This window comes from Budorcas taxicolor, chromosome 10, assembly GCF_023091745.1.
Source record: "Budorcas taxicolor isolate Tak-1 chromosome 10, Takin1.1, whole genome shotgun sequence".
Lineage (NCBI taxonomy): Eukaryota > Metazoa > Chordata > Mammalia > Artiodactyla > Bovidae > Budorcas > Budorcas taxicolor.
Window position 1 is genome coordinate 1,043,206 of NC_068919.1, and position 26,873 is coordinate 1,070,078.

Below are 26,873 nucleotides of genomic sequence, written 5' to 3' on the forward strand. Positions count from 1 at the left end.
ATCCTGTGGACAGAGGAACCTGGTGGGCGGCCGTCTATGGGGTTGCACAGAGTCGGACGTGACTGAAGCGACTTAGCAGCAGCAGCAGCAGTGATAGTTTCAGGTAAAGGGACTCAGCCATACATAGACAACTGTCTGTTTCCCTGCAAACTCCCTTCCCATTCAGGCTGCCACGTAACACTGAGCAGAAATATTTTAAGTAAACTATTAATTCAAGTTAAACTGAACATTACTGTCACGTACAACACTGTGAAGTGAGGAAAGGGTACCCGTGGCCTCAGTTCTCATGCTAAGCTCTGCATGAGACTTGAGGTCAGCAAGTCAGTCTCTGGGTTTCAGATCCTCACCTACAGATGTGGGAGACGTCTTGTGCCAAGGACCTGCCCCACCCAGACGTCTGCGGCCATGACACATGTCACTGTCTGCAAAACAGGTGGGATCACAGATCTGGCATCTAGTCCAGGTGGTTCTTAGTTTGGAGTTCACCGATGGGCTTCAGAGTGCCTCATCATGTTAATGAGGGGAACACTGCATAAACACCAAGTTTGTACTCCCCTCTAGAAGAAAGGCCTATCCCATTCATGAGATTCTTAAGGAATCTTCAAGTTAAGAACCACTGATCTAGTCTCTCTTCATGGATAGGCACTTTCCAACCAAGGAAGCGAAGAGACTGTCCCCACAAGCACATCTGACGGATCCTCTGGCCATTTGGAGAGCTGGTGTTAATGTCTCTAAGTCCATGATTCTCCTCCTCAGCCACGTCCCACTGAACCTCCTCTGCCCCTGTACTGTGGTGGAGGTAACACCTCTTGGTCTCCCCATCTGGGCCCCGTTCATAAGGTCTCTGTGGACTTTACAGTCTTCTCTGTCAGCTTTCCCCCCTGAATCTCCCCCACAATTCCTGTGTGCAGCCCTTTGGCCCAGAAGTAAGAGGGGAGATAGACAAGAGACGAGGTCTGTCTAGGCTCACATAGTTGGGATTCTTGTTTCCACTCCCTTATTTCTTAAAGAACACATGAGCTCTTCATGTATTTCATCCTTCTTGTCAAAGGTGAGGAGGTGAGTCTTCTCCCAAGACAGGACATAGTTGCATAACAGAGCAGTGTCTGTCGCAGAAGGAACATTCTCAGGTTGACAGTTCAAAGGCAGAAGGGGGAACCCAGCTATGTAAGGGAGTGAATTTGCATCCCTCTCCCCACACTGGGAGCCAAGCTGCCTCCCAAAAATTGTACAATGGGAACACCGTGGTATCTGTGCTGAGAATTCATCACACAAACCTTGTATCTGAAACCTAAAGTGACCTTTTCTGAGCAGCCTTAGCCCTGCATGAGAAGACAAATAACCGCCAGATGGCCTGACATTTCCTTTTTTAAATTTCAAGGATTCTTGATTTCAACTCTGTTACTGATCTGTTGGTTTGCAGCCCCCATGCAATTAAGTAAAGTTGCACTCACTGTTGTGGCCGTCTCACAAACAACTACTATGAAACCCTAGCTCTGCCCTACGTCTTCTGCTCAGCTATGCACTCTCCCCCAAGCCTCCAAGCCACCACATAGTGTAGAGAGACAGGCTGCAGAAAAAAGCCTCTTTCTAAACCTGAAGTTAAGGTCTTTGAAGTGGAGTTGTATACCACTGCAGTGTCCATCTTGTAAGGTCACATGTATCTACTCACTCTGTACTCTAGAGCCTCCTGGCAGAAGCTACAAAATTCCTATAAAGAGGGAGTGTTTGCTCTGATTGTCCTCACTTACCCAAGTATCACATCGATTGAGCTCCACCCAGGATCAACAGTGAAGACAGAGAAGTAGTGACTCGGGGCAGAGAAGGTGGGAAGGTGTTGCTCGGGAGCATGGTTGAGCAGATGTTAGAGACGAGCCCAGCCGTCCGCCTGCGTAGCACAGCGGGTACGTGTGTGGTGAGCATGTGTGCCTCCCAAGCTCAATGAGCAGAACCTGAAAGCTGAGCAGATTGAGATCCTGGGAGTGCATGGTGCGCTCGCTCATCTGCTGAGGAACGTTCTTTCTCACTCTGCTTATTCTGAGAGGGTTGGCGGGGGGAAAAAGGTACAGCAAGGAATTCTCAGCTTCTCTCGCCGTAACATAATTTATCAGAGCTCTGGTTATGCTCTGAGAGGCCAGAAGCATCATCTAGTCTTCTAGACTGTCGGGGGGTCAATGAGGAAGGAGGAGTTGGCCAGAAAGTTAATGGGTCAACCTGAGGTGGAGAGCCCCGGAAACAATGAACTCTCGCATTTTTTTCTTACTACTCAGCCCCATGGGCTGTCTGGATACATGGCAATATCAGTGATTGAATTTGAAAAAATTGAAATGCTCCATTCAACTAGCATATTTTCCCAAAGGTAAAAGTTAATTTGATCCTGCCTTTGCCTTGCTTCTTGAGAATCAAGCAGTCCACACCAGCGCTTAATCTTATCCTTGCTGAGTAATTCAGGGAAAGCCCATAGGACAGGCAGCTTTGCTCCCTGTTTAATTAGACCACCCCAAATTAGGTCCTACCGCCCACACTTAATAGGGTCCTCAGTGTTCTTGCCTGGAGAATCCCAGGGACGGGGGAGCCTGGTGGGCTTCCGTCTATGGGGTCACACAGAGTCGGACATGACTGAAGTGACTTAGCAGCAGCTGGTACATTCAGGATGACCAGATAACCCAGCCTGGCGGGAAGACTCCTGATTTCTGTCCATTGTCCCCTGAGATTAATATCACCCAAGGTGTCTGGCTGCAGATGACACCTTTTCTTTGTGATCACACTAATTACAGGGAATGAAAGGATAGAAGTGAGTTTCTGCCGAAGGGTCTAACCTTGTGCTCCTTTTCTCTTGTCCCTGCAGCTCCACTTGGCAGCCCTGGCGTCACTCAAGGGAGACATAGTGGAGCTTAATAAACGTCTGCAGCAAACGGAGCGGGAACGGGACCTTCTGGAAAAGAAGTTGGCCAAGGCACAGGTGAGGGATCTGGAAAGGGTCACTTTGTTGTTTTATTTTAATTGTTTAAGATAAAACAGATATAGAAATCCCCACAATACAAATATTGCTTAATGATTGAACATCCTCATAACCACTGTCCAGATAAAGAATTAAAACCTACTGGTCACCCCAGGAGTCCGTCCTTCTGCCTCATCCCAACCTGCTTCCCCTGCTCCCAAGGTGACCATTACCATGGCGTTTACAGTCGCGTTTCCTGCTTCTTTACAGTCTGCCGCAGGAGTTTGTATGTCCCTAGATGGTCCAGTTTTGTCTGGCCCATTTGAAAGCTACGTGTTTACTCTGAATCTCTCAGTCCACAGGTTTTCCCTCCATTCTTTATTGGCTTTACACTTAATCTGCTAAAAGTGTCTGACCTATGGCGTTTCCCACAGTCTAGATATTGCTGATTGCTCACCCATGGTGCAGTTCGCTATGTTCCTCTCTATTTCCTGCAACATGGCCCTGCATCCCAGAGATTCAGTCAGATCCACGGTTAGTCCCTTTGGCGAGACTGTAAAAGGCGTTTGTTTTTCGGCTGGGAGGCACGTCGTAATAGGTTGGCCAAAAAGTCCATTCAGGTTTTTCCACCTTAGGGAAAACCCCAAACAAACTTTCTGGCCAACCCAATTTCTGGTTGTTTTGCCTTTAGAGATGTTAGCAGCTATATTGACACTCAGTGCCAAAGTTCACCGGTGCATCAGGACTTCACAAAATCATAGTATTTTATTTCTGCCATTTCTTTATCAGTTATTAACTGGAATATTTTTATAGAGATATTTCCCATCATCTATGATTTATTCAAACAGTGGTGTAGTTCATAAAAGAAAAGTAGAATCAATCCTTCATTCTTTTTATTTAATATTTTTCAAGATAATGAATTGATAACCTATGATCTTCTGAAAGTACCCAATTATTTTTTAAAAAATATGAACTTAGGGGTTTAAGCATATTTGGGTCAGTCCTTTGTAATTATTTTCCTCGTAGAAACTCAAAGTTTACTCCTTGGCCAGTAAGAACCTCTTCACGTGGCTTCTGAATCTTTTGACACTAGCCTAGTAATGATTCCAGGATTATCTCGTACATTTTCCCCCCCAAACCTGGAATTAAGCATTCTGCAAATAGACCTGGTTTTTCTTTGTGGAAAAAGGTATTTCAAGACTGCAGTCTGGGTGCTAAGGGTGCTTACTGCTTCCAGGCTGGTCATTGTTTTTAGGCTTCTTTTATAAACATGGCCAGGGAATTATTTATTTATTTATTTATTTATTTATCTATCTATATATGTAAGTATTTATAAATTTTAAGATAAAATACCTTAGGTGCTCATGTTAATCTCTCCAATTTAATTTCAAACTACAGGGTTCTTCTACGTGGATTCCGTACTTTATTTGTATCTCCTTTCTTTCACACTCAAAATATTAGTTCGGGAGACTTCCCTGGTGGTCCAGTGGTTAAGACTCTGTGCTCGCACTGTAGGGGGCATGGTGGTTGGGGATCTAAGATCCCGTGTGCTGTATGGTGCAGCCAAAAAATACATCAACAAAAAATAATCTTAGTTTTTAAGTTTACAGAGGATGATTGGAGAAGAATATTCCATAATTACTGGTTTACTTTATTCTGTATTATATACAATTGTCTCAAAATAATAATAATCATATTACCATAACAAATATAGTTACTGAGAAGCTTTTTGCATTATGCTTCCATCATTCCCACGGTTTTTTGCAATTGTACTATATCCACACCTTCTGACCGATCCTTCACGTTTTCTCCTCTTAGTCCTCATTTAGTCTTCTACAAGTAAATTATATATTTAATGTTTACGATGGTCTTAATGTCAACATGTTTCTGTTTGTTTAATGCCTGAAACTTGCTTTCTAATAGAGTTCCTCAGGGAGGACTCACAGGAATAATCTTTACCAGTTTCTTGCTTTTTAATAATGATTTATCTCTGCCCTTTATTATTGAAAGGCATTCCTCCTGGATATAAAACCTTTGACTCATCTTTTCTTTACCTGAGTATGTTTCTTTGCTCTATTTTGACACAGAGCATTGCTCTCAAAGTTTCCCCTCTGTTTCCCTCATAAGACACTTACTTACTATAGACATTCATAGCATTTCTCTTTCTTTCTCTCTTTTTCTTTTCATTTCCCTTCTTCCCTCCCTCCGTTCCTTCTTCCCTCCCTTCTAGTAATTTTGCTAGAGTAACTCTTATTTTTAGTCATTCTGGTTTGGTATTCTCACATTTTCTGTGTTTTCTTCGGCTTATATTTTGTAGTCTTTTCTTAATTTCAGAGACTTTTTAAAAAATTATAATATTGAATATTTTGTTCCCTTGCCTTTTTTTTTTTTTTTTTTCCCTTCAAGGATGTTTACTATTTATATCTTAGATCTTCTTTGCCTGTCTTCAGTATCTGGCACTGTCTCAGATTCTCTGCACCTCTCTCCAGCTTCTGTTTTCCTTAGGCCTTGTATGTTGTATTTATTCCCTCCTGTCTGCCTTCTGGCTTAGTGTTTTTTTCTGCATTTTTATTTTATTTCTTGTGTGTACTTTATTACTTTCTTTCTGAGTTTTTCTAATTTTGAATTACGTTCTTCTGTGTTTTATGTCGTTTCATCTTTTTGAAGTCTTTTGGCTAATTTTGAGATAGTAGTCTATTGTTTGAGACTTTTTGTGGCAGGAGAGGTTCTCTATTTTGTGGCATGCTTTCATGGTTTATAGAGAAGTTATTCTGCTCCTTTTTTTCCCTCCTTCTTCTTTCTAATAACTTGATGTAGAATTTGCTCTCAGTACTGTTCTGTTTTTCATTTTTACGTGAAAAATAACTTTTTATTAACTTTTAAGAGGCAGAGTTGAAAGTGGCCTTTCTAAGTTTGTAGGGCTTAGTCTTCTGTTGTTTCCTCGTCTTCACAGGTCATTCTGCTTCCTGGTACCGCCTAGCTCTATCCCCTCTCCTGCTTCTTTCTTGTTCTGTTCTTTCCTTTTTCTCTATCATGCCATCCTGTTCAATTTTGATCCTGCTCCCAGCAGTTTCTCCTCCTGGTAGGGAGTCCTGGGGCCAGTCTGGAAAGTTCACAGAGAATAGTGCTTTCGGCCCTTCCGATCTTACTGTGGGCCTCTTGCTCACTCCCTCTTGGCTCAGCAAACCCCTCCCATTTGGCCCCCATCACTTTCTGGTGTATCTGTTGTTGTTGAGCTGCTAAGTCATGTCTAACTCTTTACAATGGACTGTAGCACACCATGCGTCCCTGTCCTCCATTATCTCCTGGGGTTTGCTCAAATTCATGTCCATTGAGTCGGTGATGCCATCCAAGCATCTCATTCTGTCACTTCCTTCTCCTTTTGCCTTCAATCTTTCCCAGCATCAGGGTCTTTTCCAATGAGTTGGCTCTTCACATCAGATGGCCAAAGTATTGGAGCTTCAGCTTCAGCATCAGTCTTTACTGAGTATTCAAGGTTGATTTACTTTCAGTTCAGTTCAGTTCAGTTGCTCAGTCGTATCCAACTCTTTGCGACCCCATGAATCGCAGCATGCCAGGCCTCCCCGTCCATCACCAACTCCCGGAGTTCATTCAGACTCACGTCCATCGAGTTAGTGATGCCATCCAGCCATCTCATCCTCTGTCGTCCCCTTCTCCTCCTGCCCCCAATCCCTCCCAGCATCAGAGTCTTTTCCAGTGAGTCAACTCTTCGCATGAGGTGGCCAAAGGATTGACTAATTTGATCCCCTTGAAGTCCAAGGGACTCTCAAGAGTCTTCTCCAGCACCACAATTCAAATGCATCAGTTCTTTGGGGCTCAGCTTTGTTTATGATCCAACTCTCACATCCCTATATGGCCACTGGAAAAGCTATAGCTCTGACTATATGGACGTTTGTCAGCAAAGTGATGTCTCTGCTTTTTAATATGCTGTCTAGGTTTGTCATAGCTTTTCTTCTAAGGAACAAGCGTCTTTAAATTTCATGGCTGCAGTCACTGCCCACAGTGATTTTGGAGCCCAAGAAAATTTTGTCACTGCTTCCACTTTTTCCCCATCTGTTTGCCGTAAAGTGATGGGACCATATTCCGTGATCTTAGTTTTTCTAATGCTGAGTTTCAAGCCGCCTTTCTTACTGTCCTCTTTCACCCTCGTGCTGCTGCTAAGTCACTGCAGTCGTGTCCAACTCTGTGCGACCCCATAGACAGCAGCCCACCAGGCTCCCCCATCCCCAGGATTCTCCAGGCAAGAACACTGGAGTGGGTTGTCATTTCCTTCTCCAATGCATGAAAGTGAAAGTGAAGTCACTCAGTCATATCCGACTCCTAGCAACCCCATGGACTTGCAGCCTACCAGGCTCCTCCATCCATAGGATTTTCCAGGCAAGAGTAATGGAGTGGGGTGCCATTGCCTTCTCCTTTCACCCTCATACTTACTGGTTATTTGTTGGGAGGGGGGGCCGGTTTCCAGTTCTCAAGTCCAGCAGTGTTGTTTCTTCTCTTGCTTCTGCCCACACAGACACCATTCAGGTCTTGTGGATGCTATTGGTTTGTCCATACCTGCTTCTGTTTCATTGTTCAGAGGATACCATATCTCCAGGCATTTATCTTTGATGTATAAGTTCTTTATTTTTGTGTGGGAATTCAGAGAGATTAAAAATCAGGTGGTCATCAGTCTAGAATGACCTATGGCAAGTTTTGAAAACTCATGTCTCATAATCTTAGACTGTTCAGGTAATGAGGAAAGACCCTTTGTACTTGAGATAGTCTGCTTCCACATTTGACAGGCAACCCAGAGAGGTTAACTTGCTCACCCAAGGTCAGAGGAGCAGCCCAGCCCAGAGCCGAGACAAGGCCAGCAGTGTTCTTTTCTCAGAGAAGATGGCACAGGGACAGAAATTTTCAATTTTTACTTTGGCAAAAACTTTACTTTAAATATTTTCCTTCTGATTATAAAAGTAAGAAATATGTGATAGAAAAAAACAGAAAGTATTATAATTTTAATAGTGAATTCTAATGAATTAAAACTTTTTAAAATCCTTTTTTATTATTGTTTCTTAAGGTTTCTTGTTTTGAGCAAGTGGTGTCTTGTTTGTTTGTTTGTTTTTTGCATTAAAGAAAAAAGGATGATGTAACACCAAACATTATTAGTAGTCTTTATTGGTGAGAACTTCTTTTTAGAAAAAAAGAAATGGTGAATGCTTTTAACTGAAAGCTGGACTGTACCCCAGTCTTGAGTTTGAAAAGATGACCAGGAAGGTCTTTATTAAAATTTAAGTCTCAATGACAGAGCAGCGTGTGCAGAGGATGATAAGAGAAGCATAGGACATTTTTTGTCTGCTGTGTCAGAGATTGCTTCCTATGTAATAGTTTTGATGGCTGGTTTTATCCCTGATAGTTACATCAAAGCACCATTAGTTGACTCTCTCACTTACATTCTTGCAGTAAATATATTGAAATGTTACTCTTTATTCCCTTCACTGGAAATGTCTTCCCAGTTCAGATATTAGGACCCAGGAAAGAACATGGGGAGAAAAAGACCAAACTTGCCAGGCTCATACCTTTTTTAAACATGAGATTTATGCAAGAAAAATTAAGAACGAGGAAATATTTGTGCTGTGCTTTCTATGTTACACACCTTGGCAGGTGACACGTTTCAGGCTTTTTGCCTGATGGTGGAAGAGTAAGTCTGTGTATAAATGTCTATTCTGTGGCTTTCAAAACTTTTACCAGCTCTAAATATTATAGAGCTATGATTAAAATATAAAATATAAATGGTGCTTGTGTTTACCAGACATAATCAAAGCATCATCTGTTGAGTAATTACTAATGGTGATACTAGAACTAGTTGAATAAAAGAAGCTCATTATACATGGTCATAATTCAGTAAAGTTTTAAGAATATCGATGGAAAGGGAAGAGCTGATAAAAGGAGCCCAATACCAATATGATAGAGAAGGCAAAGTGTGTCGGTATTAGTTTTCTATTGCTGTCTAACAAATTGCCCTAAATTTACTGGCTTAAAACAACACACATTCATTCTCTCCTGTGCATCAGGATCCCAGGCATGGCTTAAGTGGCTCTTGTGCAAGTTTTGCAGTCAAGGTATTGTCAGAACTGAATGCTCTGAACTCTCTGAATGCTCACCTGGGGCAGAGTTCACCTCCGAGCTCACTCGTGTCATTGGCAGAATTTCTTTGCGGGTATAGGATTCATGGCAGCTTGCTCCCTTGACGCCAGCAATGGAGAGAAGAAGCCTAGACTAAATCTTCTGGCAAGAGAGTCTTATACAAAGTAATGCAATCGTGGGGCAGACAGCCCATCACCTTAGCCTCATTGTTTCAGTTGAAGGCAGGCACACATCCCACCCAGACTCAGTGAGATGGTATCACGCAAAGGAAAGGCAGGGATCAAACGAGCACCTTAGTCTCTCCATCACAGCCTCCTGAGGAATCTGATTAACAATGCTGCTCACTATTAATTAGCCTATACCAATGGTGATCATCACCCCACTGTAGCTCTGCTCCATGCCAGGTGGTATAGCAGGCATTCCACACGCTTCATCTCATTAAGTTCTCATAATGATCTCAGATATAGATACCTTAACACTCCCATCAACAAATGAAGAAAGTGAGGTTTAAGGAATTTGAGTATCTTGCCTGAGATTATGTAGCTAGAAAGTACCAAAAGTCAGGATTTGCTCTAGGTTTTGTGGGAATCCATAACTGGACTACACAGCTTCCTGGGTGGCTCAGTGGTAAAGAATCGCTTGCCAAGCAGGAGACCCACGTTCAATCCCTGGGCTGGGATGATCCCCTGGAGAAGGAAATGGCAATCCACTCCAGTATGCTTGCCTGGAGAGTCCCCATGGACAGAAGAGCCTAGCAGGCTACAGTCCATGGGATCTCAAAGAGTCAGACACGAGTTAGCAACTAAACAACAACAACATAGCCACGTTAATCCTGTATTGTTTTTTAAGATGCCCAGACTGCCCTGCAGATCTTAAGAAGAGTAGGGAATAGGGCACATATTAATTTAGTTTAAATATATCTACCCTCCCGAATCCAACAGGTACAGATGTTCATACATGTGTACCAACATTAAATAGCATCTTGGGACAGCCCGGTAGGAAACTGCCAAAGATCATATATAGTACTGGTTTGATGCTTTCAGCATATTTTCTATGCATTTAGTACTCCAGTGTTCTTGCCTGGAGAATCCCAGGGATGGGGGAGCCCGGTGGGCTGCCGTCTCTGGGGTCGCACAGAGTTGGACACGACTGAAGCGACTTAGCAGCAGCAGCAGCAGTATGCCAAAAATTATCTTTAGTAACTCCTTTTTAAAAAAGCACTACAGAAGGAGATAATAAAGCAAGCTTCTGAGCCCCTTCGAAATTGGTTAGTAGTAATAGAGTCCACCTTCTACTTCTGAGGTGGACTTCTATCTTTAGAAAGCAAGTGTTCTGAATTTTCTCCTGCTTGCTTTTAGGAAGAAAAAATACATAGTTTTCATTCAATGTAACGGAGAGAATGTTTTCTTTCATCTTTTTCTCTCCATATAAGATCATCACAGAGGCCAGTTGGATGCCTTCTCCTTGCCAGGGTCTCTGTCCCCCCATCCCTTCCCTACTGGTTTATACTCTTCAGTCCTCTGCTTGGCTGTTGGGTTTTGTCAGTGATGTTGCCATTGGTCCTGAGTGTCTTTGTTCAGTTGGTCTGGTTCCCCACCCCACCCCTCAAGAGAACCTGGGCAAGGACTTTGAATGAGGATAGAAACATCCTGAGTGGTATTACTTGCCATCAATCCAGTGTGATGTGAACCCCCTTCCCAGGATGATAGAGAGGGTTAACACATGAATGATAGCTTTGCATTTTTCAAGAATGGAGTTTATAATACCCTTAGGATTGACAACTGAGACTAATATGATGATTAAAGATCAGTGGCCTCTGCAGAGTAAGATAAAACCCAGTAGAGAACATTAAGAAAACCATAAAGCTTCTTAGCATCACTGCATTGCACAGGATTTTTCCAACAAGGACTCAAGTTCTCAGGCCAGTCTATCTCAAGGCTGACTCACAGCTTTATCCCTGGGTGGTACCAACTGCAAAAATGAGCCTAAAGGGTTTTATTCTTGATGATTGTGATAATATTGCTTGCCTGTATTAAGCATTTTTCCATACAGACAGTTTCATGAATTTATGTGGCTAGAGGCAAGTATTTATATAGGTTTTAAATTTGCTTCATCATCATGATAGAAGAGCGGAAACCTAGAGAAAAAGCTCAGGGGATGTAGTAAGCACCAGATGAAAGTCAGGAAAAGCAACATTCCATCCTCTCTAATTCCAGTTTGTTTGTGTTTTTCTTTGCCTTTCAAACTGAAAATCTGTAGTTGCAGGAAATATCCAGGTTCTTTATGATACTGACCTCCAGAAATGCATGGCAGACGAGATGCTTCAAGCCTAGGCTTTCTTGCTCTGCAGTACTGTTGGATCAGTCAAAAATAGTTGGAAACCTCCAAATGTCCCTCTCTTTAATAATAGAAGAATAAAAAGCCATGTGTTGTTTGAAACCATTTTTTGTTTTGGTCAGCTGAAGTTGTGTGAGATGTTTCTGCACGGTAAGTAGGAAAAAGGAATCCCTCATTTGCAAGTTTTGCTAGAAGAAGCTGCCATTGCTTTCAGTTCAGAGAGTTGTTGTTGAGTAATTGACGTTGGCAACGAAAGCTGGCTTGGTGGGAGCGGGAGGGATTTAGAATTCCCTGCTTTATACCCCCTTGTCTCTACTTTTCTATTTTGGTGGTCCCCAGGGGTTGAGGAGAAAGCTGTGTGGGTTTCCTAGCTCCTCTCTGGTGTTGTAAGGCATAATGGTCAGGTTTCCTGGAGTCCACCAGAGGTGACTCAGGGTGGGAGACCAAGGGGGATGTCTCTGCTGCCACTTGAGACCATTTCAGTAAATGGTAAGGAGGAGATGTGCCCGCAAGTCGAGGAGCTGGGAGTGGGTCGAGGGGAGAAGACTGGCTGCAACAGCTTCATCAAGGGCTCCGTGATGGCGTCCTCAGGAATCAGGATTTCGCAGAGCATTCTGTTTGTTATCTGGGTTTTGATAAATAAATCAGTCCCTGTGCATTTATTCCATTTTCATCTATAAAATGATTGTATCATCAGGATATGCAATGATAATACATAGCCCCAAATTGTCAGTGGCTTAAAATAGCCAAGGTTTATTTTTTGGCTTCTTTTTGGGAGCTTGCTGGGGCTGGCAGGAAACTGCAGTTTGGTCCTCACCCAGCCTCCTGAGCTGATAGCCTCTACTGTCTGGAGTGTTGTCAGCAGCCACGGCCAGGGGAAGGGAATATGGGAAAGCCTGCAGGAGTACCGAAAGGCTTCTAGGCAAAAAAAAGGTATATATTTACTCATATGTCATTGGACAAAACAAGTCACGTGGCCTTATCCAGCTTCAAGGGGGAGAAGTATAATTCTATCACATTCATGGATAGAGGTGAACCAGAGTCTAGGTGGATGTCCCTGCCGGCTGCCGCAGGGGTACTGATGCTTCTGTGATGCACATTCTGCATGGTCCCGGTGGCGCCCCATGTACATGAGAAAATACTGGGGGAAATGAACATTATTTGAAAAAGGATTGTCTTCATGGATTATAAAAAAAGTGGGTACCTTTTTATCATTTTTTAGAAGTTTCTATAATGTGCTTAAATTTGTAACTTAAAATCTAAGAATGTGTATAACCGTTAAGTAGTAATAGGAGTCATTTTCTTTTCTCTGTTTGGTTGACATGGTTATATTACCTTCTTAAATGAGGCTTTACTGGGCTACCTCCCCATAGGTGACTCTTACATGGATTTACAGCATACAGTGTGATCTACCCTGTGTCCTTGAGAAACAGAAAAGCTGAAATCACCTCCTGAGTTTAAAAAATACTCTTGAAAACTCAGGGTAGTGAGAGGCATGGGTCAGTAACAATATGGAGTGTGCTGTTTGAACTGGGCCTCGCTTTAACAGGCCAGTCCTGCTTGTGCGGGAGGTCGCCAGGGCAGGAAGGCACTGTTTGCTCACAGAATGCCTTTGTCTGTTCTGGGTGCCACCCACCCATCTTCCACTTTTCCTGCACGAAAGTGCCCCATTCCTGGGCTTGGCCTTGTGTAGCTTGATGGGAGCTGTTTAACAAGGGTGTTTTGTTGAGTTCTTTTGGCTCCTGCAGGTGATAGCTTGTTTTGCCCTGTGCCGTTGCCCTTCTGGGAGCTGCTCCACTTTTCCCCACACCGCAGCTTAGAAATGCTCAAGGGTTTGTTTTTCACTAAGCTTGGAGAGCAGCACTTCCACATATCTTGGACTGGGCATAAAAAGAGTGAAGCGTGGTTGACCAGATGCCTCAAGGGGATGTTGCTCTATAATGTCAACTGTGAGCTCTGTCTTCTCATTCATTCATCTAGAGGCTGGGAGCTTAGATGATGATTTCCCAGATTCTCTTTTCACTGAGAAAAGAATCTGTAGGCTACCATCCTGCCACTGCTTCTTCCTCACAACTTTCCACTTATTTCCCTTTCTTATTCACCAGCAGAGAAATCTGCTCAGAAGCTGCGACCACACTCCACTTCAAGGCAGACGTCACGGTGATGCTCCCTATGGCACCCAGCATGGTGTCTTAGACAGTTTAGAAAATCAAGACATATCTATTACTTCTGAGGAAGTATTAAATTAGAGAGGCTTTCCACCATTTTGAAAAAACATACTTATGGAAAAATATAGGAGTGTAACCCGGAGATCTTTGCCTTCAGCTGAGAAATTTGTTTCCTCCAAGATGTTCTTGTTTCTACTCCCAAACAAACCTCTGAGTTCCAAATAGAAGTCAGAAATCTTTTCTCTCCTTTAAGCTACGCATTCTGGTCTGACTGAATCACTGGGCTTCCTGCTGTGTCTTGTTTGTACTCATACCCTCAGGGCGGACTTTGCAGTTAGACACGGGGTAGTGGGGGAGGAGATGGTATGACACCAGCTGCTCTTGTTATCTGGGCACCAGCCATCTGGTCTCCCCACAGGCTGGGCAGCCCCAAGGGAGCTCACCTCTCAGGTCGCTCCTGACCGTCAACAGGGATAGCACAGTGGGCTTAGCGGTTATCAGCTGATCCTCTGCCTTGTTCTTGCACATTCCAGGTTTAAGTGGATTTGCAGTTCCATGTCCATTTTCGTGGTAGTGGTGGTGGCCTGTTGACCTGTAGAGACTGAAAGAGGAGGAGTAAGTGGGGAATTTAACAGAGAGTTGAGAGCTCGTGGGGCTTGTGAAGGGAAGCATTTCACAGTAGTTTACAGCCCTAGAGAACTGAATGTGGAAAACCCCAGAGCAAGGCCGCAAGATGGCAAAGTATGAGCCATGGCATCAGTGAGTTCTAGGTCAGACCAGTCATTATGCCACAATTATTGTAAGATGGGGAACTGGTGACCTTCATGAGAGCATCAGATGCATATGCCTATATATACACTACACACATGCCAATGCAGGCATGTACACGCATGCACACACACTCACACACACAATTTGAAGATGGGAATAAAGACCAATCACAATCTCATAGATAATCTTCAGGAATGGAGAGACACGGTGTTCTGCTTTGAGTGTGTTCAAGAAAGGAGAACCTTTTTCATTCACTGACACTTACTGTCTATGAGACACTGTCATGTTTTTGGACCTCCGCTGTCCCTCCTAAAGGGGGATGGATCATGGATGACATGAAAAGGCATGACTTCAGGGCTCGGTTGTGTTTAGAAAAACATCCATAGAGATGGGATTTTCACTCGTCCTTCCTCCTGGCCTCTGGGTCCACTTACTTCCTGTGTGTTGGACCTTGAGCAGACGTGAGCAGACGTTATCAGATGTTTCAGGTTGTCATTAAGAACAAGTTCACATCGCCATTTCTCTGAAAGTCACCTTCTCCCTGACGTCTGCAGTGCAGGTTCCTCAACCTTGTTGCCTCCAGTCTTATTTCTGGGGCACTGAGTAGCACCCAGGCAGTTACTGCCTAGTGTGGTCATAGTGATCAAGCTGTGCTGCATAGGTGTGGCCCCTGCCATGGTTTCTGCCAATGTGTTTATCGTGCTTTCCTGAGTGCTTCTGTTTCAATATTGACTTGGGCTTTTGTAGCATTCTGTCTGTTTCTAAAGGCTTTGTGTCCCTGCCCAGTAGCTTCTGGGTTGCACCCTTTGGGAGTCTGGCAGATTTATGGAGAGCGGAGGACATTGGAGGTAGTAGGTAAGAAGTCTTACCCTTGCCCTCCTGCCACCAGCCCTGAAAGTGCAAAACTGGCTCTTGGCATTACGAAAACCTTGCCAAAAATCAAATTAAAATTCCTCTGCTGGGCAGGAAATTAATCAGGGTGGAACGCAGTAGACAGGGACTCCTTGTTCAGAGGTGGGACTCGTTGTTCTGTCACTGACTAGTGTTTTATTATCATGTAAATGAGATGAAATGCACAGTGACTGATGGGGGGTTGAGGAGGAAGGAGAGAAGTGAAAGAGACGAACAGGCTCCTTAGGATTTAAACTTGAGATGCAAAAACGTTTTTATAGCATCTGCTGCTTCTTAATCCATCAACTGCTGAGCAAGGGAAGCTCCTCAGCTTCCTGATTCACAGTGATTTATTCATTCCATCACCCTCCTAAGTCACCCGCAGTGAGCCAGGCTGTGTGCCAGGTGTGAGGGCTAAGTCATGAAAACACCCAGCCGCTGCCTTCCCGGAGTTTATAGTCTGGAAAGAAAGAATACTGTCTGCAAATGGCCAGCCAGATAAGAAATGGCATCATAGAATCTAGGATTATTTGGTTTAAAAGTGGCTGAAGTGTATCCTACCAAACTATAGCAAAAAGGAGTGAATTGATAAAAGAAAAAATGAGCAGCAATACAGAACATGGGAAGAAATCTCTGGACTCGAGGGAGCAGGAACTGACATACAGTCTCGCCAGGACCCTCAGTCAAGTGAACTGAACATGCGACCTTCAATACACTCACTCAAGATTCAGATTCCGAAAAGAAGGTTCAGTTCAGCTGCTCCGTCGTGTCTGACTCTTTGCGACCCGATGGACTGCAGCACACCAGGCCTCCCTGTCCATCACCGACTCCCAGAGCTGGCTCAAACTCATGTCCATCGAGTTGGTGATGCCATCCAACAATCTCATTCTCTGTCACCCCTTTCTCCTCCTACCTTCAATCTTTCCCAGGATCAGGGTCTTTTCCAGTGAGTCACTTCTTCACATTAGGTGGCCAAAGTATTGGACTTTCAGCTTCAGCATCAGTCCTTCCGATGAATATTCAGGACTGCTTTCCTTTAGGATGGACTGGTTGGATCTCCTTGTAGTCCAAGGGACTCTCAAGAGTCTTCTCCAACACCACAGTTCAAAAGCATCAATTCTTAGGCTCTCAGCTTTCTTTATAGTGCAACTCTGACATCCATACATGACTACTGGAAAAACCATAGCTTTGACTAGACGGACCTTTGTTGGCAAAGTAATGTCTCTGCTTTTTAATATGCTGTCTAGGTTGGTCATAACTTTTCTTCCAAGGAGCAAGCATCTTTTTATTTCATGGCTGCCGTCACCATCTGCAGTGATTTTGGGGCCCACAAAAATAAAGTCTGCCACTGTTTCCATGACTTCCCCATCTATTTCCCATGAAGTGATGGGACCAGATGCCATGATCTTCGTTTTTTGAATATTGAGTTTTAAGCCAACTTTTTCACTCTCCTCTTTCACTTTCATCAATAGGCTCTTTAGTTCCTCTTCACTTTCTGCCCTAAGGGTGGTGTTATCTGCTTATGTGAGGTTATTGATATTTCTGCTGGCAATCTTGATTCCAGCTTGTGCCTCATCCAGCCCAGTGTTTCTCATGATGTACTCTGTATATAAGTTAAATAAGCAGGGTGACAATATACAGCCTTGACTTACTCCTTTCCCAATTTGGAATCAGTCCAATTGTTCAATGTCCAGTTCTAACTGTTGCTTCTTGACCTGCATACAGATTTCTCAGGAAGTAGGTAAGGTGTTCTGGGAATTCCACCTCTTGAAGAATTTTCCACAGTTTCTTGTGATCTACACAGTCAAAGGCTTTGGTGTAGTCATTAAAACAGAAGTAGATGTTTTTTCTGGAATTCTCTTGCTTTTTCTATGATCTAATGGGCGCTGGCAGTTTGATCTCTGGTTCCTCTGCCTTTTCTAAATCCAGCTTGAACATGTGGAAGTTCATGGTTCATGTATTGTTGAAGCCTGGCTTAGAGAATTTTGAGCATTACTTTGCTAGCGTGTGAGACGAGTGCCATTGTGTGGTAGTTTGAGCGTTCTTTGGCATTGCCCTTCTTTGGGATTGGAATGAAAACTGACCTTTTCCAGTGCTGTGGCCACTGCTGAGCGTTCCAAATTTGCTGGCGTGCTGAGCGCAGCTTCTGCCTGCTTTGTGGCTGGGGAGAAGCAGAAGACAGGAATAGTGCAGCAGAGATCATGGGCGATGGCAGAGGGACCTTTACCCAGAGCGCGTGAGAGCTGTGTGCCGTGCTCAGTCACTCAGTCGTGTCTGACTCCCTGTGGCCCCGTGGACTGTAGCCCGCCAGGCTCCTCTGTCCTTCGGGTTTCCAAGCAAGAATGCCGGGGTGGGTTGCCACTTCCTCTTCCAGGGGATCTTCCCAACACCAAGCAAGAATGCCGGGGTGGGTTGCCACTTCCTCTTCCAGGGGATCTTCCCAGCACAGGAATTGAACCTCCATCTCATCTCCTGCATTGGCAAATGGGCTCTTTACCACTAGAGCCACCTGGAAATGTAGAGCTAAAAAGGTAGAGACTTGAGTGGCCATCAGGGACTTTGTGAAGTTCAGCTGTTGATGTGTCTTCCGGGCCAGTGAGCAGGTATATGTTCATTTGGGGCATACTCTATGTCGAGGTTGTGATGATTTGAGGCTATAAGACTTAGACTCTCTTGCTGTTAGGTATGTCAATTCATTGGCACTTCTGTCTTGTTCTCTTGATCCCAGTGTGAGCAGTCCCACCTCATGAGAGAGCATGAGGACGTCCAGGAGCGAACAACACTTCGGTACGAGGAACGCATCACAGAACTGCACAGTATCATCGCTGAGCTCAATAAGAAGATAGATCGTTTGCAAGGCTCCACCATCAGGTAGTTGGCTCCAAGTCATGGCTGTCTCTCTACCCCTCTGGGTTTTATGCTTGAAGTTACCCCTGTGAATTATGGGCTTCCCTTGTGGCTCAGCTGGTAAAGAATGTGCCTGCAATGAGGGAGACCTGAGTTCGATTCCTGGGTTGGGGAGATTCCCCTGGAGAAGGGAAAGGCTACCCACTCCAGTATTCTGGCCTAGAGAATTCCATGGACTGTGTAGCCCATGGGGTCACAAAGAGTCAGACACGACTGAGCGACTTTCACACTTGCTATGAGTTACAACAGACTCATTTATTTATAACTAATGTTTTTATAGTTGATGAGTATTTTGTCTCTACTCTGTCAGCTGTGTGCTTTCCCCTCCATTATTCTGTTTTGACTTTGACCCTCGTGACCCTGAAAGGTAGACAGGGTGGAAGTTGTCTGATAAGTTCAGTTGACTGATAAGAAGGTGAGTGAGATGCTTTATTAACAGGTTCTGAATGCAACCCCCTCTATCTCCCTTGGGGATTTGGAGAGATTTATGAATATTGATTTTAACTAACTATTACATATGCTTCTTTGCTGTTGTTCAGTCACTAAGTCATATCCAACTCTTTGTGACCCCATGGACTGCAGCGCACCAGGCTTCCCTGTCCTTCACTATCCCCTGGAGTTTGTTCTAACTCTGTGATTCAGTGATACCTTCAAACCATCTCGTCCTCTGTCGCCCCCTTCTCTTCCTGCCCTCAGTCTTCCCCATTAGCAGAGTCTTTTTCAGTAAGTTGGCTCTTTACATCAGGTGGCCGAAGTATTGGAGCTTCAGCTTAAGCATCAGCTTCAGTTGATGCTTAATTAATATTCAGGATTAATTTCCTTTAGGATTGACTGTTTGATCTCCTGCTGTCCAAGGGACTCTCAAGAGCCTTCTCCAGCACCATAGTTTGAAAGTATCAATTCTTTGGCGCTCAGCCTTCTTTATGGTCCAGCTCTCACATCTGTACATGACTACTAGAAAAACCATCACTTTGACAATATGGACCTTTGTCAGCAAAGTGATATCTCTGTTTTTTGATACACTGTGTAGGTTTGTCCTAGGAGCAAATCTTTTCCCAAGGAGCAAATCTTTTCATTCATGGCTGCAGTCATCATCCTCAGTGCAGTGATTCTGAAGCCCAAGAAAATAGCATATGCTTCTAGATAATCTAAAATTTGTTTGAGCTCAGTTGACTTGCCGATGTTGGCATAGTGTCATAAAACTCCTAAGGGATGGGACAAGATTCGATCCATCAATTGATTAGTGAAAACCCTGGGGCTTAAAAATGTTAAGCAACTGCTTTTAAGTTACCCTTAGCAAAGGGGAGAGGTGGAGTTAGAACCCACAGCATCTCTGCCTTTATTCAGTTTTCTTTCCATAAAAGTAATTGTTGGGGTTTCTGCCTTCCTTGCTCATCAATCAGTGGGCCCCAAAGTCTCCTGCACAAAGCTGTGTCTGCCCATTTTTGAGAAGAGGGTTTGCTTAAAGTGACTTACTGAGCCAAGGATAAGAATTTTTATCTTCCTGCCCATGCTCAGAGAATAGCCCTGAGGGAAACAAATGGTTGGCATCTGCTTTTATGGAGAAGAGTACTTTGTTCTCTGACTGTTTTTACAGGCCACAATTAAGACCATTTTAAAGGAAGCTTCTTTAAACTATCCCTCTAGAAGTCCTGGGTCAGAAGACATTTTGGATGTGTTTTGTTCCAACTCTGAGAGTCACAGTAAGGATGGAGCTACTTGATGAGGGTACTTGGGGGCCTCTCTTTCTGGGCAAAGTTGTGGAAAATTTTGCTGTTAATTGGAGCCACACAGTACATCTCATATTCCAGTTTAGAACCTCAAGGCCTTTAAATTGTATCCTGGTCTTCAGTGATTGTAGGTTAGAAGAGCAGAGAAGAATTTCAGCCCAAAGAAATGATTATAGCAGACTTAAAGGAGGCTGACAGAGTACGTTGGTAAATTCGTAATTTCCATTAAAAACATATTGCTCTTTTAAAGTCTTGAGAAAGTGAAGGCAAATGGGCTTAGTGAGTTGTGAAAAAAAATGCATCACATGTCACCTGGAAAACTCAATTTCATGATGTTTAGATTAAATTTAATGGCCAAACTGTTTCATATTAAAATACCCTCTTATTTAAAGGAAGGTTGCATCTGTACAGATGTCACATTAAATTCTGCCAGTTTTCATATGTAAATGAGCTAGCTCCTCCTTGAGGAGGGGACTCCCTGCCTGGCTGGAAGATGAGCAGACATGTGGGCCAGTAAGACAAGGCTCTTGTCCTCTGAGCTCTGGTGGCTAAAGCACCTCCCTAGCCACCGCCACTCAGGTCCAAAGATGACCCAGAGGTGGCAAATGCCTTGAACTGTTTGGTGTATCCCGGGTGTAGAGAATTGTCATGCTGATCTGGCACAATCCTGGTACCTTTGAGACTTTCTTGTCACTTCAGTCTGGGCCTGAGTTAAGAATTTATTGGAAAAGCTGAAAAATCATTAGTTAGGGAATGGTTTATGATGTATCCACGTGGAAGCCATACTGAATTGCATAAGAGAAAAGAAGTGACAGTTTCATAGTTTAAAATATTTATCTCCAGTCACAGTCAGAGAACTAGAGACCTTCTGTGACTGCCCTGGGAGACTTTCCCACCTCTTATAGCCACAGGACTAATGTAGTCAATAATGAAACACTGCAGGTCGCTGAATTCCAACGTAAGTTGAATTCAGAGCCACATCAGATCTCTTAGGTTAAAGATTAAGCACTGATAGGAAAAGATGAAATGGTGAGAAATTGAATGGAGACATTGGGTAGATTCAAATAAATCAAGATACCTAGAGCCTGCAAACTCCACTGAGTTTCCCCTCCTGCAGAAGCAGTCTCCCTCCCTGTCTGATCAAGTTAGTCCTTCTTTGCTGGAAGGCTCTGTAGCAGGCTGAACCCAGGTAAAGGGTACCAGATATAGTCATACCTCACTGCTACTCCATTCTTCTTTATCTTTAGGCCCAAAAGTAGCTAAATTCAATCATGCCCCAGGGGGATAAGCAGAAAATCCAACCTTGGAAGATAACACGTAAGATTGTATTCATTTATAGTCACAGAAACTTGAGAAGAATATGTGTAGGATTAGGACCTAATTGTCCTAGACCAAGGAAATAAGAATATAGTGTTGGATTGATGATGATTTATTGATATCACTGTTCCTATTAGAGATTCTGGATTTAGTATGTTAGCTTCAGCAGTTTTATTAAATAAAACTAGATTCATTGGAGGATTACATTAAATAATGTTGAAATGCCAGAACTTCCCTAGTGTAACATAGTCCAGAGGCCATGGGGATCAAGAATAATGTCATGAAAATGGGGTTTTTGATGCCGCTTCACTCCTGGAGTCAGTGTAGGCACGGCTACTGTACAGGGCTACAGTAGTAATCAAAATTATTTGACCCATAGAGATTTTTGATAATGTAGAATTGATCATGGAGTCTTCAGTTTTGATATAAATGGGCAGCATACTAAAGTTTTACTTGATCTTTGTAATCGAAATATCTCTGGTCTGTCTGGTGAACAAGGACTTGACCTCCCACTGTAATATATGACCTCTCATCCATTTCCCTTACAAGACCTCCTTCACAGATCCAGAACTCTTGAATGAAGATGTTTATAATCCTGTCACAAGTGAGTGCAGTCCGTCGTCTTTCTACCCATTTTCCAGGGGAGACTGTAGAGTAGGAAAAAGAGATACCCACATGCTGGGCTAATTATTCACTCTGAGCAGATGTTAGCCCCTGGGATCCAAAAATACCTGTAGTCTTCCAGTCCAGATGAAGACTGATGAAGCTACAACAGCTGAGGCTGCTGTAACAAAATACTGTAGACCAGTGGCTTAGGCAATAGGAATTTATTTGCCATAGTTCTGGAATCTGGAAAGTCCAAAGTCAAAGTGTCAACCAATTCATTTCTTCAGTGAATGCTGTCTTCCTGTCCTCCTGAAGGCTTCCTTCTCACCGTGTCCTCACATGGCAGGGAGAGAGGGAAAAGGCAAGTTCTGTTATTTCTGAAGGGTACAAATCCCATAGTGAAGGATCCCATCAGATCTACTTATATCTCAAAGGTCCCATCTCCAGATACCATCACTTTGAAGGTTAGGACTGCAACATAGAATTGGGGTGGTACTAACAATGAACAATACCACATAATTCAGCCCATACCAGATCAGGTGACAAGCGGCATCATCAATAAATCTCATAGTGGACCTAGTCTCCCATTGCACCCCATCCAGGTGATAACATTTTTTAAATCCCTGTACATGTGGTAAATGCTCCCACGTAGCAACAGGACACGGTCCTGCTTTTCTGGCTTCAGGAACCAAGAAGTGGAAATACAAGAGGCTCCTTTCATTCTTACACCTAAAAGCCTACTTAAAAAATTATTGCTTTCCCTCCTGGCAACTTTGAGTTCTGCTAGTTTGAGAAGTTTCATTCCCAAGGGAACGATGACTGGCAAACACAGCAGCGATTCCATTGCTGCCACATAGCCCTTGGGACATCTCGTGTCACTGAACCAACAGGCAGTGAAGGGAGCTACTGTACTAGCGGGACCCCAACTCTCCAGGGGAAACTGGATTGTAGCTGTACCATGAGGCAGGGAGGACTGTGTCTGGAACTCCTCGGATTCCCTAGCATACCTCCTGGATGTTGTCCAGTGATACAAGTTAGTAAATTAGAGGATTACAGTACATGTCAGTCCATCTAGGGCCAGACCCCTCAGGAATAAAGATTGCTAATTACTGCACTAGGTTAAGAACTCTAACCACCTAAGATGTTGGCCAAACACCAAGGGAATTGGAATTTCCTAATGGAAGACAAAACTTATTAATTATAGTCTCATAACCAGTTGCAAAAAGGATGACTCGACTGCATAATTTCTGGCTTGTTTATGTATATATGCAATTTCCTTTTTACTTTCTTGTTTTCTCCCATTATATGAGGTGAGTTGTTATTGGTAAAACGTAGATGTAATAGTTGGGTTCCATGATTTTGGTGAACTTGCCGTTAAACTAGAAGACGAAAGCTCACCTAGCCATGGATATCAATTGGGACTTGGGGTCTCCCATTTTGATAAGAAGGTGAGTACACTTATTAATACGATTGAACAAGGGATAGTTACAGAAGCTTGATGATATTGTTATAGCCATTTGGAAATGTATATGTGTGAGAGGATGCATTTGGTTGTCAAGGAGCCAAAGACAGTAGGTTACAGTGCATGTTGCTGGTGCCTGGTTCCGTTCCCACGCCTTCTCTGTAGTCCCCCCAAATCAAAGAAGACTGACCCTGGGGACTACCTCCCAAACTCCCTTAACTCTGGGATAGTTTTGGATCTGCCAGGTCAGGAAGGCAGCGAGAAGGTGGGGCTGTTGTGGTGGCTCTGGTGAGCATGAAGATTCTGCGCTGACCGGCCTGAGCCTGAGCTGTGGGCAGGAGAGGGGCAGCAGCAGTCTCTCCATCACAGCTCTGATGGCAAGGCTGACAGCACCAGCTGCCCTCCACCCTCCCTTCTCTTCTCTGGTCCTTCCAACTGCCTAAATTAAATCCTGCTTGAAACATCCAAAAGCGTTTGTTTTCCTAACTGATCCCTGCCTAATGCATCCTAAATCTCATCTGCTTGGAATAAACAGTTTGTATTTATGGCCTTCTAAAAATCTTTACTCGTGAATATCTTAAACAAATTGGATCATATAGCACACTGATTTGTAATAGGTGCTTTTTCACTTAACTGTATGTTCTGAGTGGCTTTGTTTTAATGCTTGTCTGAATTGGGGGGATTGTATAATGAGATGGGTAAAATAGAAAAATATGTCAGTAGCTCACTTTGTATCTGGAGGAGGGGAAAAAAAAGATGTCTAAGCAGATTGTTTCCCAGGGAGATTATTTTCTTTTCCCAAAAGCTGCTCTCATAACATCAACCTTTCACTGCCAACTCTGAGTGGTCCATGATTTCTGCTTCATTTCCCATTTGCTTGTTAGCCCACAGCTGTCTGGCTTCTGACCCCAGTGGTTTGCCAAAATTCCTTTTGCTATGAACTGAATTGTGCCACTCACCACCCCCCTTCCAGTTCATCTGATGAAACCCTCTATGTGATAGTGTTTGGAGATGGGATGTAGTTGAGTCAAGGTCATGAAGTTGGGGTCACGTGATAGGATTAGTGACCCCAGAGAGCTCACTTGCTCTCCTGCTCTTTCCCTGCCATGTGAGGGTGCAGGGAGAAGGCAGCCATCTGCAAGCCAGGAAGAGAGCCCTTACCGGGAACCAGCCATGCTGGCACCTTGATTTTGGACTACCAGCTGAAGTCTGCTGCTGCTGCCGCTGCTAAGTCGGGTCAGTCGTGTCCGACTCTGTGCGGCCCCATAGACGGCAGCCCACCAGGCTCCGCCATCCCTGGGATTCTCCAGGCAAGAACACTGGAGTGGGTTGCCATTTCCTTCTCTAACCCAACTGAAGTCTAACTATGAAACAGTAGATTTCTGTCGTTTAAGCTTGTCTATGGTACTTTGTTACAGCAGCATAAGCTAAGAGACTTTTTTGAAAATCACCAGTGATTTCTTAACTGAAAAATTTGGTGACTTTTTTCCTGTTACTGGCCCTTTTCCTAAATGTAACCCTAAATCCTGCTTCCCTTCTCTAACCTCCCTCGCCTCACAAGTCCTTCTCCTCTTGCCCTAAGAGCCATCCTCAGCTTTGGCCCTTACCCTGGGCTCTCCCCCATACTTTTCACCAGGGTGGCTGCACCCCTAAAGCACGGACGCCTCCTCTTTATATCACTTCCACATTGGCCTTTAACCCTTGTGCTTCTTCGTCTGCAAAGTGCCCCTCACTTGGTGACTGAGCAAGTATCCAGAGCCTCTGTGTGCTCGCACATAGTCCAGTCTCTAAAATCTCGTGCCCGTGCTGTGTGCCTGGCCTTTCCCCTGGTCTTAGGCCCACGCTTTGCCCTGTGTGGTACAGCTCTCTGTCCCTCTTCATGTTGCTGCATGTCAAACACAGTGTAACCAAAACCTCTTTGTCTCCCAGCAAAACTCGTTGTTCTGATTAGCTTGTGGCCTAAAGAATAAAATATGATGAAATAAAAATAAAACCTAGAAAGAGAAGGTGGGTTTTTCTCTCTCCCTATTTTCTTATATGGTATACATTCCACCCTTGTTCACTATTTGAAGTTTTTGAATACGGATCCTTTATCAGATCTTGTTAAAACTGGTACTCATGGGTGACAAGGATGAATTATTATATACATAGGAGAGCATTTCAGAGTCCCATTTGTTCAGTTATTCATCATAAGTTTCCTAGATGAGTCTGAACTTCCTCTGTGCTGTATGGGAAAATAAGAGGTATTTGCTCATCACTTATTCACTGCTATAGATCCTTTAAAGTGAAAGTGAAGTCGCTCAGTCTTATCCGACTCTTCACGACCCCATGGACTGCAGCCTACCCGTCTCCTCTGTCCATGGAATTTCCCAGGCCAGAGTACTGGAGTGGGTTGCCATTTCCTTCTCCAGGGGATCTTCCCAACGTAGGGATTGAATCCGGGTCTCCCGCACTGCAGGCAGACGCTTTACCCTCTGAGCCCCCAGGGAAGTCACTCCATAGATCCTTTAAGAGAACTGAAAAGAATATCTTGTATCTAAAACATCTTTGTTCTTTAAAGAAATGATAGCTGTTTGGGGGCAATTCTGCCTTTAAATGCAGAGACCAAGTGTGTTCCAAAAGAAAAACCACAAAGTCAGGTAGGCTGAGTGGGCTGGCCACAGTTGACTGACAGCTTCCAAGGCATGTCCGTCTGGGTCTTATTCACCAGTTACCCCAGTCCAGTGACAAGGCATGAACGTGCACCCCAAAATAAGATAGGTATAGGAGAAGGCAATGGCACCCCACTCCAGTACTCTTGCCTGGAAAATCCCATGGATGGAGGAGCCTGCTAGGCTGCAGTCCATGGGGTTACGAAGAGTCGGACATGACTGAGCGACTTCACTTTCACTTTTCACTTTCATGCATTGGAGAAGGAAATGGCAACCCACTCCAGTGTTCTTGCCTGGAGAATCCCAGGGACGGGGGAGCCTGGTGGGCTGCCGTCTATGGGGTCGCACAGAGTTGGACACGACTGACGTGACTTAGCAGCAGCAGGGATTGCTTCTGAAGTAACATTTTTATCAGATGCTGCTGATTCCACAGGACTTTAGCTTGAGGTCTGGAAAGCATGGCAAGAGTTAAACCTTCACTGACTTTTTCCAATTAGATCATTTCACCCCTAGCTAATAATGAGAAAGAATTTTTTAAAAAATCTTTTCCTTAGGCCATCATATTATTGTTCTGTTTGTAGTAAATTTAGGAATTAGGCTGTGTGCTAACTGGTTGGATAATCTTAGGTAAGTCACTTAGCCTCTAGAAGTGTCCGTGGTCTTATTTGTAAAACAAAGGTATTGATCCTGGCTTAAGTGATCACCAGGATCCCTGCCAGTCTGCCACTCTGTGACTTTTCTGCCTCTGCTAGTTAAGCAGGTGTGTATACAGCCTAATGCCTGCCTCCGTAGGAGTGTTTTGTTGTTACTGCTGCTGCTGTTATTGAGCTGGTGAAGGTAAGGTGAAGTCGTTCAGTCATGTCCGACTCTTTGCGACCTCATGGACTTCTCTGTCCATGGGGTTCTCCAGGCAAGAATACTGGAGTGGGTTGCCATTTCCTTCTGCAG

The 26,873-nt window shown here is 44.0% G+C and overlaps 1 protein-coding gene across 1 annotated transcript in view; it reads left to right on the forward strand.

The window, feature by feature from the left end:
- The window catches only part of MCC (MCC regulator of WNT signaling pathway), a 309,233-nt gene that overhangs the window by 180,329 nt on the left and 102,031 nt on the right, over nt 1-26,873 (forward strand). Inside the window, exons 2-3 of the mRNA XM_052646856.1 lie at nt 2,849-2,962; nt 17,981-18,123. Coding sequence (XP_052502816.1) covers nt 2,849-2,962; nt 17,981-18,123 — 257 coding nt within the window. The remainder of the gene's footprint in view (nt 1-2,848; nt 2,963-17,980; nt 18,124-26,873) is intronic.